This window comes from Glycine max, chromosome 10 (genome assembly GCF_000004515.6).
Source record: "Glycine max cultivar Williams 82 chromosome 10, Glycine_max_v4.0, whole genome shotgun sequence".
In the NCBI taxonomy this organism is placed as follows: Eukaryota; Viridiplantae; Streptophyta; class Magnoliopsida; order Fabales; family Fabaceae; genus Glycine; species Glycine max.
Window position 1 is genome coordinate 50,735,582 of NC_038246.2, and position 15,078 is coordinate 50,750,659.

The window sequence follows — 15,078 nt, forward strand, 5'->3', positions numbered from 1 at the left end:
AACTTGATCTTTTGGTCTTTTTCATAGTCAAAATTTTAGCCAAGTTATTTGTGGTCTAAGCCGACTACACATAGTAGTCTTTATTTAAGCCGTTTGTGAGTTTCAGTCTTTTGATCAATGAGTCAAACATGAGTTTAGTCCGATTGAATTTCTCGGTAGACAGGTGTATTAGTAAAGTGTTGCTCCCCTTAGGATTGTCAAAAATACTCGACACATGATGACATCATCATTGGTGAAAAGGTTCATCTGGGTGAGGAATGTATCTACGTGTTCATCTGGATCTGAGAGTCTGTTGTATCTATCTATCACCAGCATCTTCCACCCGGGTTCGGGTGCTAGCGATATCTCCATAATGCCATCAATGAAAGGATGGAACTGATTCTCCACTCTATGGACCCTGTTCACTAACCGATGGAGTTCGTTCCCTCCATGTCATGTCGACTTCATTGGTCTTTGGTAGATGAGTTTGATGGGTGCCAAATGCACATTATTGTCTTCTCAGATCTTCTGGTATTGTTCTTCAAGGGCAGTGTTTTCCATTCGAAGTTGTTGTCGTAGTTTGCTATTGTTGATGATGATATGGTTGAAGGAAAAAAATTTCTCTAACCCCATGATAAGTGTCAAATGTTCTTACCAATTCAAGGACACTATAATGCTTAAGTTAGAGACGTAGAAGTATGCAAACAATAATATATGAGTTGAAATTAGAATGTTTTACCCAAGTCACTATAATCTCTTATATAGGGAGATGTTGGATTATTTAATCTCAATTTTCTCCCTTCAAATAATGTAAATAGAAAAAAATAAGGTAATTATCTTATCTTTTCTCTAATAAAAGATATTTTCTAGTATTAAGATTATATATTTATCTTATAACTAAGGGATAAAGTTTTTCTCTTACCTTATTTTAATCTTTTAGATATTCGAAGTCTGAGTAATCGACTGAGTCGATCACCGAGTTTGAATAAAACATTGATTTTTGCATTACTTATTTTTAAATTTATGTTTGATATAAATTTTAATTATTTTTTTACTGGTAAATTTTAATTAATTAACATTGTAAAGTTCTATATTTCGATGGTGTATGAATATTAAATTCATTAGTTTATTTTATTATAAAATTATCACTCTTGATAACTCATTTATATAAATGCGCAGTTTCTTAATTAAAAACAAAATTAATAATGTTTTTAATAAGAATTTAATGGCTATATATTTATAATGTAAAACATAGTTATACGGTTAATTAATAAAAAGAATTACCATTTACATGTTATTTAAGATAATTATTAAAAAAAAATATTATTAATACAAAGTTTATTTTTTATTTTACTAATAAATCATATTTAATCTTATTTTTAATTTAATTTAAATATATTGATAAATTATAAATATTATTAATTTTTTCATTTTATCTGATTTATGTAAGATAGTATTATTGATTTATATAATAATTATTTTAAAAGTTATCCTATGAAAAAAAAATTATAATTAATTGAGTGTATAGAAATCTTAATTGTGAGATTATATAGAAAGTATTTGTTATTTAATTAACAAGAGGAGTGACAGAAGCGATAATGAGGAAATGCGATTTAAAAATGGGATAAAGGCGGCGAGCATGAACGTGATCGCGAGTTGAATTGAAGACAGCTTCAGAATCAGATCTGGTGTGGTGTGGTGGCTGTTACTGTTAGCACTTAGCAGCGATGGCCAAAGCGTCGATATTCATTTACATACTCGTCGCAGCGGCGCTTCTCTTATTCCTCTCTCATTCCCCGGATAAGCACTCCGGCCACCGCCACCGCCGCCTCAAGCTCCGCTCCAACTTCACCCTCGCCCCCTCGCGCCACCACGCCGTCGCCTTCGACCCTCTCGTCGCTGAGCTCGAGCGCCACCGCGAGGACAAGGAGTGGGAGAAGCAGATAATCCACCAGGCCCATCCCGAACTGGAGTCGGACCCGGCCCCGGCCCACGAGTCCCAGCCCGAGTGGGAGGACTTCATGGACGCCGAGGATTACCTCAATGACGAGGACAAGTTTAATGTTACCAACAGGTTGATACTCTTGTTCCCGAAGATCGATGTGGACCCCACCGATTGGTTCGTGACGGAGCACGAGTTGACTCAGTGGAACCTCCAGCAGGCCCAGCGCGAGGTCCTGCATCGCACGCAGAGGGAGATGGAGCTTCACGATAAGAACCACGATGGCTTCGTTTCCTTCTCCGAGTACGATCCTCCCAGTTGGGTTCAAAATGCAGGCACGTCCCTTCTTTAGATCTCTTTCTTTCTTCTTTATTACTACGAAATTGCACGACCTGAGTAGGACTACTATAAGCAACAAGTACAGTTACATACTCAGGACTCCAACTTGAGATCAATTTGCTTTGAATTTCCACTTTTTTTTTTAATAGTTGTGCAAATGTATGTGATCACTGTCTTCTGAGCTACAGTATTGTGTTTTGGTTGTTGTGTTTTTTTTTTTTACCTTCATGATTGTGTGTTGCTGAACGATGTGTTTTTGATTTTCGTCAGATAATGAGTCTTTCGGTTATGATATGGGTTGGTGGAAAGAAGAGCATTTTAATGCATCGGATGCTGATGGAGATGGTGTTCTAAACTTAACTGAATTCAATGAGTGAGGCCTCTAGTCTACTGCTTGCTAGGAAACCTTGTACTTGATAATCCCTTTTGCTCTTTGCTGATGATTTTCCTTTTTGTTTTTTTTGTCTGTTGTCTTCTAGCTTTCTGCACCCTGCTGACAGCAAAAACCCTAAGCTTCTTCAGTGGTTGTGCAAGGAGGAAGTCAGGTAACTCAAATATCAGAAAAAAAGTCTATGAAGGCTTAATCTTAATACATCTGTGTCGAAATTACAGGGTTATGTTTTAGGTGTTGAGGGAGGAAATTGACAGAATAGAAACTTTGAATAATATTTTATTGTGCATTGTGAATTTGTGATGTGTTACAGAGTGATACAAGACATAAAGCACTAAACTTCATTTATACCAATATACTAAATCATAATTCTAACTGAATAAGGAAATAAATCACGGGATCATAAATAAATATCTAAGATACCCTAGATTATTCCAAGACATAATCAAGATAGTGTTGGATATTTTTCAAATGCTATAATTCTCCCTGTCAAGGTGAAGCTCAATATGCTTTAAAAACCCTTGGTATAAAAAGGAAAAAAATATATAATATGGGCTCCACCAAACATGGCTGAAAAGAAAACTCGAGGATGCTCGAGATATTGGAGTGTTGCACAACCAAGGAAGGAATTCATCACCACATGACTCATTAATGAAAGAGAAATTGCCACCTATATTATTCACAATAGGAGGCTGGTATGAATCACAGTCAATTCCTCTTAGAATGTGGGTTTGGGTCTAATTCAATCCCAAAAGTTAACTCATGGGGTAAGAGTTGTCCCCCTCTTATATATTCTATCTTTGCCTTATCTCTAGTCAATGTAGGACTTGGATTTTTCCCAATAATTCCTCACTAATCTATGACTCATTGGATAAATGAAGTCACCGGAATAAATGTAAATGAAAAAAAACATGATAACAACATTGGATGGATACAAGGCAGGGGCATCTAAGATTGGAGACTGGTTGGACCAGACCACTTCTGGGACTAAATTCAGGGTCATCAATAGCAAATTGTGGAAAATGGCATAAAGCCCAAAATCCGCCATATCATATAGCAGATAGTGTTCTGGGCAAATGGTGAAAGTTGCATAGCAGTTGAAATAAATTATGTATAACAAATTAAGTTGTATGCAACTAAAATTAAGTTGCATAAACATTGGCATCATATTGACCGAAAAGTTCAATTGTTCATGTAAACATTAAAAAGAAGTTAAACGTAAAAGACAAAATATCTATTCATTCTCCTCTACCTCTTCCCTAATATAATCATCATTCTCATTGTCGGATATTGAGCCATATCCTTCTATTTCTTTCTCCTTCTTAGTCCTCAAAATCAATGCCTTCTACCTCTTCCAATATTGCAACATCTTCAACTTCAGTGACTAACTTGTTGGCGACTACTCTACTCTCTTGAGATGATAGGAGGATGCATTTTCGTGGAAGCTGCACTATAATGGAGTCATGATAGTGGATTGTAGGATTTCTACAATGCCATAGAGTAATAATCCCACTATAGCAGCTATTTTGCATCTAGGACAAAAGCTAGCGTTATGCACTGTAAATTTGAAAAGGGAGCCAAACAGTAACCAAAACAACTATAAAGCCAAACACCATTGTAATCTGTGCAACCTATTAGGATTGAAGTTGAATGTTTCAATCCATTGTTTAGCCATCCCAGCTGATTACTTGTAAGTGATGGATGTATGGTTGGTTTGTTATTCTTGAAAATGAATTTTTCCTTGCAGTCATTTGCCTCCTCTAGAAGAAGTTTCAACTTTCAATATTTGTATAGTTTTTTCACCAACTATTGTGCCATATATTAGAAACGGGAACAATATTTGTAGTTAATTTTATTGTCTGATGTGAATGGATTCTTCAGTTTATATGGAATGGGCTTATTTATATCACTGCCTTAGCTTACTATTGTTTGATATACCCAATTCTTTTTTACAGGGAAAGAGATACCGACAGAGATGAGAAGGTCAACTTTAAAGAATTTTTCCATGGGCTATTTGATTTGGTAAGGAACTATGATGAAGAAAGTCACAATGACACAGATAATTCAATGGATGCTCCAGCTAGAGGGTTGTTTGCTCAGCTTGACAAGGATGGGGACGGGTATTCACCCTTTCTATTTTCATCATTAGTCTACATTCTTTGAATCATTATGATAGTCTCCTGATAGCATACATCTTTCGATTTTGGGTTATCATCTCGATCTTTGCAGGTACTTGTCTGATGTTGAACTACTGCCCATAATTGGCAAACTCCATCCATCTGAGCATTATTATGCAAAACAACAAGCAGATTATATCATTTCACAGGTACTGTATTTAACTTTACAATAATTACACTTTTATTGTCGACAAAGGTGCCAATTCTTTATTGCAAAGTCAGCGGATCATGCAAATGACTATTTATTCAATTGATATTGGCTTAAGATGGATCACATACATAACTGTTTTTTGAGTAAACGTTTTATGTGCTTTGATAGGAACCCAGATATTACTGTATCAGATTATAAAAAAGTGGGAATAATTCCCTGTTACAATAACAGATTCACTATTACAATAACAGCCACAAAGGTCATTCAAGAGACCTGTAGCCCACTATCCAATCGCACACTCAATCTTTGCTCGCTTCTCTATTCCTCTCTCATTCCCTTCTTTTCCTCCTTTTCCTTTATAACCTCTTAACTGATTTTTCTTTTTTACTCACGATACTCCTGTCATGTAAGCAGGTGATTACAGTTACCAACTTACAATCCCCTTGCTGACTTACAACTCCCTCACTAACTGTGAGTGAATCATTGATTCTGGCCTATGTGGGCCTCTCCTACTTTACATCCTAGTAATTGGTGAATATCTATTAGCTTACTTTGCCAGAGTGCCTTGAGACAAAAGTTTGAAATAAATATTGCTAGATATTTTCAGTACTCAATGTATCTGAAGTTATAATTTGATATAATTGATAAAGCTGATAAATTTTCTGTAGCTTGATAGTTCTGAGGGCAATTCTTCATTGCTCTATCTTTGGTGTTAAACTTAAAATGTCACTTCTTTCTGAGATCAATAATAAATCAATAATTTCTCTCACTATAGCCATGTAAATTGATAGCTGCACACTGCACTTTATGTGGTATTTATTGGTGATAGCATGCTGGCAGCTGCTTCTTAGTCACTAAAGATTCTTTTTTTGTTCAATAAATATTTTAGCTTGTAATTGATAATTGTACTTTCTTTTCGATCTCTTTAAAATCAAAATCATTCATTAATGAGTTCCCATTCTTTCTGGATAAGAATAATTGAAATTTATTTTGTCTGCAATTCTTTGTCTGCTTGTTTTCATTATTATTATAGCTTCTTGGGGGACTTCATTATTAAGTAAATAAATTTTATCATCCATTTTTCCTCTCCATTTTCCAGTTTTAGTTGTTGAAAATGCACATTTAGCATTTGCTTATGGTCAAATAATGTCTCTTTTCTGATATACTCAGTGCATAAATCACTACAGCCAGATTTATCTCCACTTCTTGCTTCTATTAAAATTTTGTTTTAGTAAATATGTACTGGTTTATGACTTATGAGAGAGGAAGGGAAAGAGCATTTTTTTTCCCATGGTGGGAGAGCTAGGGGTGCATATATTCTATTTAACAATGTAAAGTATTACTATATGTTAACAATCTTTCCCTTCTATACTGTTTTAAGAGGGAGGAAGGGGATGGTTTTGTTTTGTTTTCTTTGGTGGGAAAGCTGAGGTGCGTATCTTCTATTTAACAATCTGGAATTCTGAAGTATTAAGTATTATATGTTAACAAGTCTCTGTTTTTTTTTTTCTTTCTTTTTTCTTTTTGAGGGGTTATATCCATCGTGCTTGATTTACATGTTAAGATCTTTCAACTAGATGCTATCTTCGGATTAATTTTTCTTGACGATGGCCTCAGCATGCACTTCTTCATCTGTTGCGTTACATCTCATTAAACATCGTAATAATGTTATGAGAAACAGTTACTGACAAAGATGGCTCAATACGCACTCCCAACACCTGTTGCATAACATCATGCATTTATTTCATCAGTAACAATTGTATGAAGCCATGAAATAATGCTATGACAGGCAGACGAGGACAAGGATGGCCGTCTTACTTTGACTGAGATGATTGAGAACCCATATGTATTTTATAGTGCTATTTTCAACGATGATGAAGATGATGACGACGATTACCATGATGAGTTCCGGTAAATTCATGTTAGGTAAAGGCCGCTCTTTTGTCCCCTGATCATTTTTACCAACATTTAGTGAATATTTTCTCTATAATATTTTAAGATCATCATCGATTGCAGGATACCCAGAAAAGTTTGGCACAATTCTAGTGACAAGGAATCAGTATTTGAAGATTATGACACGACAGAATTTTGATGTTTGGGCCCTTAGTTGGTTCTTAGTCTCAATCATGGTGGGCTTTTTGTGCGATGGCAACACTTACTGCTTCTTTCCATTCATATTATCTGCGAGTTCTTATTTGCTGATGGGATCCACCGTGGCTTGTCGTAGAGTCACACCTGGATCAGTTGGAGGATGATAGGATCTCAACTTAAATGTAATATTTGTAGAATAATATACAAATTTTCAAATCACTGGTTCAGCCATCATTAATTAAGTAGAACGTCTCTATTCTCAATGGATAATACATGTACCATATGACTATGACTATAATGACCGTCAAGATCCTAGTAGCACTGTTAGAATATTTTTGGACCCAACAGCAATCATATTGTTTAGCAAAACGTTAATAAAAAGTTCAACAGTTTTGGGTTTTTCGATATAAAAGCTTAGGGTAACCGAGTGAAACTCCATTTCACTTTGGTCAATTTGTCTCTTACAATTTTTTTATTAACACGATATCTCAAAGTTAAATTGCCTTTTTCTATAAATGAGGAAAGTGAATGATTCTTTTAAGAGTTTGAAGGATTAAATTGAAGAAATTAAGGATTGTTTTTACTTTTTATTGTGCCTTTTCTAAATGAAAAAAAAAACATTTTTCAGTACAAGAAATGTTCAACAAATGACAGAATAACTAAATAAACTTTCCCTTTCAAAAAAAAAGAAGACTAAATAAACTTTCTAATATAACAATGTTAAAACAAGTAGGTTGCATAACATGGGTTGAGGAGACCGTGGCTAATGTCTCGAACCTGACCCAACAGGTGGGGAGAGTCTATCAGACTATTACCACGGGTTGTTGGCTTCGTGGTGGCTCGAATTTCAGTGTTTTTGGTCCAAGAGCACATCCCCTATAAGAAGGTGCACCATAAGTCCCTGCAACAACGAAAGACAAAACGCTCCCTATATTTTTCTGTTAGAAATTACAGTGAAGAATAATCCCACTTGAAACTTTCAAGTTGAAACTTTCAAGTGCGATCATTCGTTACCCTATATCTAATTACTTACGTTGTTTATTTTGACATTCAGTGATTATTGTCCTTTTTTTACAGATAACTGCTATTACAAGTGAGATTTCTAGCTACATTGATTATAATTAATATAAGCCCAACAACCAAGTTGTATTGCATGTCAAGAAATTAGAACAAAAATGACCTCTGGACACTCAAATGCTAATCTACATTCTTTCATACTGATAATAATAAAAAAAATACTAATCTACACCTGAAAGAGAAAGATAAAAAAGAGAGAAGTATAAATATTATATGTGATTTAAAAAGAAAAATAAAGAGAAAGGGATAGGTGTCAATAATGTATTTCCACTGTTGAAGTGCCAAAAATATTTATTACTCAAACTAAAAATTGAAGAAAAGTGAACCTTCACCACATTGCTAGCAAACTATTTTTAAAAGAATAAACGACAAGATAGCTTGTTAGAGTACTGGTACTAATACTCAAGCGCAGATACCAGCTATTGTCAACTTCAAAATTAACTCTAGCATTAAGCCTTCTATGATATGTCAGGATTTAAAACCGTCCACGCAAGTCTAAATAATTCTATTTGACAACAAACAAGTCAAGCACAGGATTTAAGGCGGTACTACACATATTGTTGGATCCTCTAGAAGATGGTGCACCATGATAACCAAAGACAAAACACCCTTTTTATTTATATATGCTTCTGCAGGTTACTGTGAAGCTGGTTTTCTCCACGTATTCTAATAATTAAGTACCTATGAAAGCTACCAACTTATTCCCTTTCTCTTTGTAAACACTAGGGGAGCTGGAATTGTCTGTATCCAGATATATCTAACAATCCTTATCATCGATCGAAGGAATTAACAAGAAGTTTCCCCACAGTATTTAATACTCTTTGTTCCTTGTCACCTTGTGCATGCTTTTTAAGCTAAACGTTACAAGCATCCTCTAGATCATAACTGAAACTGCTAAGGGTTAGATTATCTTACTCACAGCTGATTCAGGCTTGAAAGTTAATTTCAAATGGCTGAAAGCAATTATTTTGCAAGTAACAGCAGAAGGCATTGGATTTGGAAGAATATGAATAGTGTTGGTGAGAAAGTGAAAAGATATTCAGGTTTGGCATGGAGAACAGCAGTGAAAGTAGGGAAAGAGGATCCAAGAAGGGTGGTCCATTCTTTGAAAGTGGGCCTGGCTTTGACACTAGTTTCTTTGCTGTATCTAATAAAGCCTTTGTTCAGAGGGATTGGACAAAATGCCATGTCAGCTGTTCTCACTGTGGTTGTGGTGATGGAGTTTACTGTTGGTAAGGCTAGCTAGCTAATAGCTATACTCATTTCTCAGTCCAGGCATAATCAAACACTAAACGTAAACGTATATGTATATATACATCATCCTTTTTGCTTATGTATATTGCAGGAGCAACATTAGGCAAAGGACTGAATAGAGGGTTGGGGACTCTGCTGGCAGGATCATTGGCATTTCTTGTTGAGTATATTGCAGACATCGCTGGTCGGGTTTTTCAAGCTGTTTTCATTGGTGCTGCAGTTTTTGTTTTAGGTAATTAAGTATCACCACTTATTAAGTGAAAGAATCTTTGCTTGTAGTTTAATCGTTTTAAAGGGTAATGTGTTTCTTGGTGAATTACCAAAAAAATTGAGGAAGCAAATCTAGTCATGCATCAAATTCTGGATAGCATGGAGTCCGAACTAAAACCGACAGCTAAACAATATGCACTTCATAACAGTAGCAGGATTGTGTTAGAAAGTATTCTTAAGATTTCTTTACGCATAAAATAGCACAATTGCATATGATTATACAATCATCATACACTCTTTTTAGATTTAAATATAAATAAAATACCTAATTTTACATTAATTACAGGTGTTAGTTAAGTTCATTTATTTTTCTTCATTTCATATAAAAAATAAACATAGTGTTTTAATCATGTCCAAATTATAGAAAAGAAACAAACTTTAATCCAGTAAATTAAAGAATGATAATAATGGTAACTTAATGTTGTGACTTAACAACTGACACTAAAAGTGGTAAAAAAAATAAGTTGAGAAATTTTACCCGATTAAAATTTAGATTAAGAACTAAAAATAAAAACCCAAAATGTTTAGAGACGGAAAATATATTAAATCAAAAACAATTATATTATTTAACGTTATTAATATATCTCATTATAATTTTCAATAAAAAATATTTATGAAATCCTTAGAAATGATTGATAAAATAAAAACAAAAAAAAATATTAAAAACAATAACATGAGAAAATTTGGCCATTAATACGGTAAAATGGTAAATCATGGACGAATCTGAATCATTCCTTGCAGGCCCAAGCCCAACTGAAAAACGGAATCCAACTTTCACAAAAGCTGAGATGAACCTCCAGTCAGAAAATCCCATAAGAAACCAAAGGACCAAAAAAAAATAAAAAAAATAAACCTCATTCCCAGATTGCTTTGGTCTCCTTTACTTTTATTTTTATTTTCTGTTTTTATCTTTTAACCATAACCACAAATTCATCTTATTTTCAACCTTTTCATGTTTTCAAAAAACTGTAAAAAAAAAACCAAAAATATTTTTTTGTTTTTTCTGTACAAATCTTTGAAAATAGAAAATGTATTAAAAATAACGTAATAATTTTGTATTGAAAAAGGAAAGTAAAAAATGAAAAAACAGAATAAAACATTCCAGTCTATCATTCAAACAAATTGAGATAGGAAAATTGAGAAAACATGCCTATAGTCTAAAAAGAAAATCCTCCTTTACAAATTGAGAACTTGTAGTCAAGTTTTTTCTCCTCATGTATGTTATAACTTGTAATCCTCATCTTCAAAAAGTAAAGAACTTGTAATCAAGTATTTTGTCCTGTAATTGAAGTTTCCCTAATGTTTTGCTGAGACATTATTTTTGGTTGGCAGGAGCTACGACTACTTATGTGAGATTCATCCCCCATATCAAGAAGAATTATGACTATGGTGTTATGATATTTCTCTTGACTTTCAATTTGATAACTGTGTCAAGTTACCGTGTTGATAATGTGTGGGAAATTGCAAAAGATCGTATAGCCACCATTGCTATAGGTGGTGGCCTATGTCTTGTAATGAGCCTATTGGTTTTCCCAAACTGGTCAGGGGAAGACCTCCATAATTCCACCATATCAAAGCTCGAAGGTCTAGCCAACTCTATAGAAGGTAATTAATCTGAACTTAATTTCAAGGTATTCTGCCTTATGTTAAAGAACAGTACTCAAGTTTGTGAAAACAAAATAAATTGATGAATAATACACTATTTAATTATGAACATAGAAAAGGTTACAATGGAATGCTACAATGTATATGTAGTTCTATTGTCTTGGTATATATCATTGATGGTCCAAACAATCATGCAGCTTGTGTAGTGAGATATTTTCATGATTCTGAAAATCAAGAAACTCAAGATGATTCAACTGAGGATCTTATTTACAAAGGTTACAAGGCTGTTCTAGATTCCAGAGCTAAAGATGAAACACTGGTAACTGTGCGCTTTCCTTGTGAAGTTAAAGAATGTACAAAATGAGTGCTTTTTGTGGCAGAAGTTCTGATATGGACGTGCAATTAAACAGGCATTACAAGCAAGCTGGGAGCCAAGATGGTCAAGGTATTGGCACAGAATCCCATGGAGGCAATATACAAAAGTGGGAACTACTCTTCGCCAGTTTAGTTACACTGTTGTTGCCCTACATGGGTGTCTGCTGTCTGAAATTCAGGTACTATATCTCAATCAACTAGTTTAGAAAAAAAAAGAAAAGAATTACACTTAGAAAATGTTATATACATGATCGATGTCAAAAGAGACTATTCTTGTAACAAGAAAAAATGTTTCTGGTTTCTTATGAATCACTTTTATATAAATAGAAGAGAACAAATATATATCTTGAAACCTATGAATGAGCAGAAATTATTATATGATCTACAACCATCCAGTCTTGTCCAATTTCCAAAAAAAACTTAACAATGTGACACACGGATATTGGCTAGGACCATATAATTTCAGTCCATATAATAATTTCTCGTGAGTTAGGTCTATCAATAAAAAATGAAAATGTCAACATTATTCTTTTGGCTATCATCTTTGCAATAATAGGTCGGAATAACCCCTAGTATAAAAATATTATTATTATTTTTTCAATTTGTTCATAAAGTATTGATATATGCTTTCATCTTTACATGAAATAAGACACCGGGGTCGATTCGAGCCCTATACAAAGACTCTTGCATCAAACTTGCAGAAGAAGTGTCTAAAGCACTAAGGGAACTGGCCAACAGCATAAGGGACAAACGTCAATTCTCCCCTCAAGTACTCTCTGATAATCTCAATGAAGCTCTACAAAACCTCAACGATGACTTGAAATCCCAACCACAACTCTTCCTAGGCTCAAAGAAGTTTGGTGGAACCACACATCCTGAAGAAGACACTAAAGTCTCATTTTCAAGTGTTAGGGGTGATTGTTCTTCCATGTTTGAATATAAATCCAAAGAGCATTCTGGTGAAATGTCAATGGAGGGACACACGAAGGTTTTGAAGCCACTGATGAGTAAGATTGCGATGACTAGCCTTGAGTTCTCAGAAGCACTGCCTTTTGCTGCTTTCACTTCTATGCTTGTGGAAATGGTGGCAAAGCTGGATCATGTTATAGATGCAGTTGAGGACTTGGCCAAATTGTCACGCTTTAGAGAGTTCAGAGATGAAGATGAGATTGTTGTGACTTGTGAGAGACCAAAAGTAGCTAACAATGACTTGCCTTCTTATGCATTAGATTAATCCACTTGGATTGTTATGGGAGTATATATACATATTCTCCCTCAGCGTTTCATGTTGTTATCATCCCACCAGCAGAGTTAAGTGTTTAAGTGCGTGAATAAGGCATATGTGGGTATAGCAGTTGTTTAGTTTTAGGTCTTCTTAAAGCATAAATGTAATCAAAAGCTAATAATTTTATTAGCAGACGTTTTAATCACAACGTAACAATTTGTGTGTCAAAGAATCTCAATTGATTCAGTAGAATGCATGAATGTTGAAATCACCCCATATCCTTCCTTCTTAATAGTTAGTTTTTGATCTATGACTTCTTTATAAACGAGTGGTTAGTTCATGTAATAATGTCTAATAAGGTTTGAGTTATGATAGGAGAGTAACATAATAATATCTTATTTGAGACACAATATTTTAATGTGAAAAATTCTCAATTGATAAGGGAAAAATTATAGATAAAATTAAAGAAATATTTTTATTAAGTGGAGAAAAATTACAACTTCTCTTTAAATACCAGAGAATAATTACACTCCCTAGTCTCATAATAGGATAATACACATCTCTATGAATTAGGAAAAATACTTTGAGCAATCTCATGTTTTGTCTCTTGGATGAGATGCTAAAACTGATCAAATGGACGGCTATTTATAATCAGAGATTTGAGTTTAAGCATTGAATTTCATTGTAAAAGTTTCTGCCTTTGAACCAATTTACAAGCCTAGCATATATGGATGTAGATTTTACCAAATGCCTTTTTTGACTTTTATTTTATGTCACAAAAGTACTAACTTTACTATTTTCCGCGGCACAGGAAGCAAAAATAACAGGTGCAGGAAGTAATTGCCGGACTAGAGCCACCTAAACAGGCTGTAACTGCTTGTCGGCCCATTAACGCGTAACATGATTCCTTCGGCCCATGGATTAAATAAGTTGTAGCTTTGTGTTAAAATAAAAATAAAGGCACCACTTCTCCCTTTTTAACTAGCTTTCTTTGCCAGTTTGCCTCCCCACTGGATTTCACTAATTGCATTGAATTTTTTTTATCACACGTACGGAGTTTATTTGGCATTCAGCGAAATTTTAATCCACATATTACAGCTAATCTGGTTGGCTATATTTGTAATGCAGGTTTGCTTAAAAAAAAAAAAAAGAATAACAATAAGAAAAAAAATCATTGATGTAAATTTTAAGAATTATATCGGTTAAGCAGTAAAAAAAAAAACAATTATATTGGTTATTAACTTATTATAGTTAGATACATATATATTTTTTTAATCAACCATTGTAACTCCCCAAGTTTTCACTGAAAATAAAAATCATGGTAGGTGAGTTACAGTGGCCACTAACCAAAAATGAATATCAAGTCATAACTTTAAAGCGATTATAATACGTTCCTAAGCAACAATAACGAGTAAACGCAAAAGATTATTCAGAAATACAATTTTGTCGGACAATCACCTGAAAGTGTGTTTTCTGTCAAGGACATTATTTAATACGAAAATCAATTAAAGCTCTAGATCTAGTTTAGATTAAAAAGAAATGATAATAAAATAAAAAATAATAAGAAACATTTAAAAAAAAAGCACCTCAATAGGGGTGATCTATTTATCTATTTATAAGTTTAATTACTTTATTTAGTGACTATTTTTTTTTTCTTTTTCCTATATTCTATCTTTTATCTCTATACATTTTTTCATTTTGTTTTAAAGATCGATGCAAATTTCATTTCTTTTTTTGGCTATAGAAAACTACATCCTATCATTCTATATAAACAATAAGAAATAAGAAAAATTAAGTATGAATAGAACAAGAGAGCCGGGGATAAAAGAAATGAGTTTTAGAAATCTATATACAAGTAACAAGTAAATTCTTTATATGTAAAAAGTTCTAAGAGTAAATTCTTTATACTTAAAAAGTTCTAAGATTTTATTGGACAGAATAACAATTGCAAAGTTTGAGATCATCCAAAAAATATTATCAATTTTAAAAGCCTACTCGGATATTCAATGTTTATCAAAGTTTATTTAATAAGAACTTAATTTTTTTTTCAATAAAGAATTGTCATTATTTAATACTAAAATCAATTAAAGCTCTAGATCTAGTTTAGATTGTCCACATAGAACAAATTTAGAAAACAGAAAATAAAAGGAAAAAATATATTTGATTAAAATTTAGAAAATATTTTCTTTAAAATATTTTTAA

The 15,078-nt window shown here is 33.5% G+C and overlaps 2 protein-coding genes across 4 annotated transcripts; both read left to right on the plus strand.

Moving 5' to 3' along the window:
• Positions 1–1,506: 1,506 nt before the first annotated feature.
• On the plus strand, positions 1,507–7,340 carry LOC100808739 (reticulocalbin-2). Of its 3 annotated transcripts, none has more exons than XM_003536707.5 (7): positions 1,507–2,256; positions 2,531–2,633; positions 2,740–2,805; positions 4,607–4,771; positions 4,881–4,977; positions 6,769–6,905; positions 6,996–7,340. In XM_003536707.5, the coding sequence occupies exons 1-6, from the start codon at positions 1,707–1,709 to the stop codon at positions 6,892–6,894; spliced, it is 1,107 nt and encodes a 368-aa protein (XP_003536755.1). In that variant the 5' UTR covers positions 1,507–1,706; the 3' UTR covers positions 6,895–6,905; positions 6,996–7,340. The 3 variants fall into 3 exon arrangements, with proteins under 3 accessions (XP_003536755.1, XP_025979980.1, XP_040861953.1); XM_026124195.2 differs by lacking the exon at positions 6,996–7,340 and adding an exon at positions 5,394–5,450 and having other exon boundaries at positions 6,769–6,906; XM_041006019.1 differs by lacking the exons at positions 6,769–6,905; positions 6,996–7,340 and adding an exon at positions 5,148–5,450.
• A 153-nt stretch (positions 7,341–7,493) lies between these two features.
• On the plus strand, positions 7,494–13,143 carry ALMT18 (aluminum-activated malate transporter family protein). The gene is made up of 6 exons (XM_003535721.5): positions 7,494–9,379; positions 9,493–9,633; positions 11,004–11,276; positions 11,474–11,595; positions 11,687–11,830; positions 12,301–13,143. Exons 1-6 carry the CDS (start codon positions 9,097–9,099, stop codon positions 12,883–12,885), a joined length of 1,548 nt encoding a protein of 515 aa, XP_003535769.1. The 5' UTR covers positions 7,494–9,096; the 3' UTR covers positions 12,886–13,143.
• The last annotated feature ends 1,935 nt before the right edge of the window (positions 13,144–15,078 follow it).

Excerpts from the sequence above, each read along its gene's own strand:
- LOC100808739 (XM_003536707.5), top strand. The coding sequence starts at position 1,707 with ATGGCCAAAGCGTCGATATTCATTTACATACTCGTCGCAGCGGCGCTT. Across the intron at positions 4,772-4,880 it reads CTTGACAAGGATGGGGACGG|GTACTTGTCTGATGTTGAAC; the intron begins GTATTCACCCTT and ends CGATCTTTGCAG. Across the intron at positions 4,978-6,768 it reads CAGATTATATCATTTCACAG|GCAGACGAGGACAAGGATGG; the intron begins GTACTGTATTTA and ends ATGCTATGACAG.
- ALMT18 (XM_003535721.5), top strand. The coding sequence starts at position 9,097 with ATGGCTGAAAGCAATTATTTTGCAAGTAACAGCAGAAGGCATTGGATT. Across the intron at positions 9,380-9,492 it reads GGTGATGGAGTTTACTGTTG|GAGCAACATTAGGCAAAGGA; the intron begins GTAAGGCTAGCT and ends TGTATATTGCAG. Across the intron at positions 11,277-11,473 it reads TCTAGCCAACTCTATAGAAG|CTTGTGTAGTGAGATATTTT; the intron begins GTAATTAATCTG and ends ACAATCATGCAG.